The 1,690-nt window shown below is 39.3% G+C and overlaps 1 protein-coding gene across 1 annotated transcript; it reads left to right on the plus strand.

Moving 5' to 3' along the window:
* Positions 1–348: 348 nt before the first annotated feature.
* LOC103211983 (olfactory receptor 5L1-like) lies at positions 349–1,299 on the plus strand. Its single transcript, XM_007957984.1, has one exon. The coding sequence runs from the start codon at positions 349–351 to the stop codon at positions 1,297–1,299; it is 951 nt and encodes a 316-aa protein (XP_007956175.1).
* Positions 1,300–1,690: the final 391 nt, after the last annotated feature.

The following is a 1,690-nucleotide window of genomic DNA, read 5'->3' on the forward strand; positions in this document are numbered from 1 at the left end:
AGTTTTTCAGGGAAGAGGAGTGAATTTCTAGGGGGTTTTAAACCATAGCATGAAATGGGTTTCAAAGTCCCATCAAACCACTAACTTAGTAAGAACTCAATCTACACTTTAGATCAAGTCTGAGGTCATGTAAGGCTTTGTTGAGGAGTATTTTTAATCAGTACAATCTATAAATATTTTTAATAATTTGAATGATTTGACAATTATATTTTTCTTATACTTCAATCAAAAAACTTTTCTGTATATCAATATTCTATTTTGGTGAAGTTAACATAGCACTCTCTTTTCTTCTAGGAAAATGAGAAAAACAAATTACTTTGTTTTCCCAAACCTGAAGTGTAATGGAAAATGGTGGAGGAAAACTGCACCACAGTGACAGAGTTCATTCTCTTGGGATTATCGGAAGTCCCCGAGCTCAGAGTCTTCCTCTTCCTGATATTCCTTCTAATCTATGGCAGCACAGTCTTGGGTAATCTGAGCATGATTGCACTTATTCAGGTCAGCGCTCAGCTTCACACTCCCATGTACTTTTTCCTCAGCCACTTGTCCTTTGTGGATTTCTGCTACTCCACCATCATTGTGCCTAAGTTGCTGGACAATATCATAAATAAAGACAAAGTTATTTCCTTTGTGGGATGCATGGTGCAGTTCTATTTGTTTTGTACTTATGCAATCACTGAGGTCATCCTGCTGGCCATAATGGCTTATGACCGCTTTGTGGCCATCTGCAAGCCCCTGCTCTACATGGTCATCATGTCCCAGAAGCTCTGTGTAGAGCTGGTGTCTGGCTGCTACCTCTGGGGGGCAGTGTGTTCTCTAATTCACACATGCTTAGCTCTTGAGATCCCATCCTATCGATCCAATGTGATTAACCACTTCTTCTGTGATGTACCTCCTCTCTTTGCTCTTGCTTGCTCTGATGTCTCTATGAATGAACTGTTGGTGTACGTTGTGGCCACTGTCAATGAGATCATCACCATGGTGGTCATCCTTACCTCCTACTTATTTATTCTCATCACCATCCTGAGGATGCGCTCTGCAGAGGGAAGGCGCAAAGCCTTTTCCACCTGTGCCTCCCACCTCACAGCCATTGTTATATTCCATGGAACGATCCTTTTCAATTATTGCCGTCCCAGATCTGGCAACACTCTGGACACAGACAAGATAGCCACAGTGTTCTACACTATCGTGATTCCCATGCTCAACCCCCTGATCTATAGCCTGAGGAACAAAGATGTGAAAGAAGCGTTCAGGAGAATGATAGGATTTAACTTACTTTCTAAGGGGTCATTCTCTTAATTGGACTTAATGTTTGAAAAAAGACCTTTAAGGAGCTATTTGTGTTTAGGTAGAAATGTATAAAGACTTTAGTAAATTATGATACTGTTCATGATTCTTTGTGTCTACTCACCCTTTAGACTTATCATAAAATCCCCAGTGTTAAACAGATAGTCTACATGCATCTGTTGCCTTTGCTGCCATTCTCCGTTCTCTGAGTGTTTTGCATGACTTTGTACCACTATGAAACCTCAGTTTTCTGATTTGTAATCACATCAATGTATTTCTAACCAAGTAAAAATAAAGAAACATGCCTTTTCAGTATCCTTATTGCAAATAAACATTCTTATTGGATTTACTTCCTTTTTCTTCCAGGGAATGAATATACATGTTTCATGTTTTATATATATAT

Source organism: Orycteropus afer, unplaced genomic scaffold (genome assembly GCF_000298275.1).
Source record: "Orycteropus afer afer isolate SDZICR_OR568_19922 unplaced genomic scaffold, OryAfe1.0 scaffold00832, whole genome shotgun sequence".
NCBI lineage: Eukaryota > Metazoa > Chordata > Mammalia > Tubulidentata > Orycteropodidae > Orycteropus > Orycteropus afer.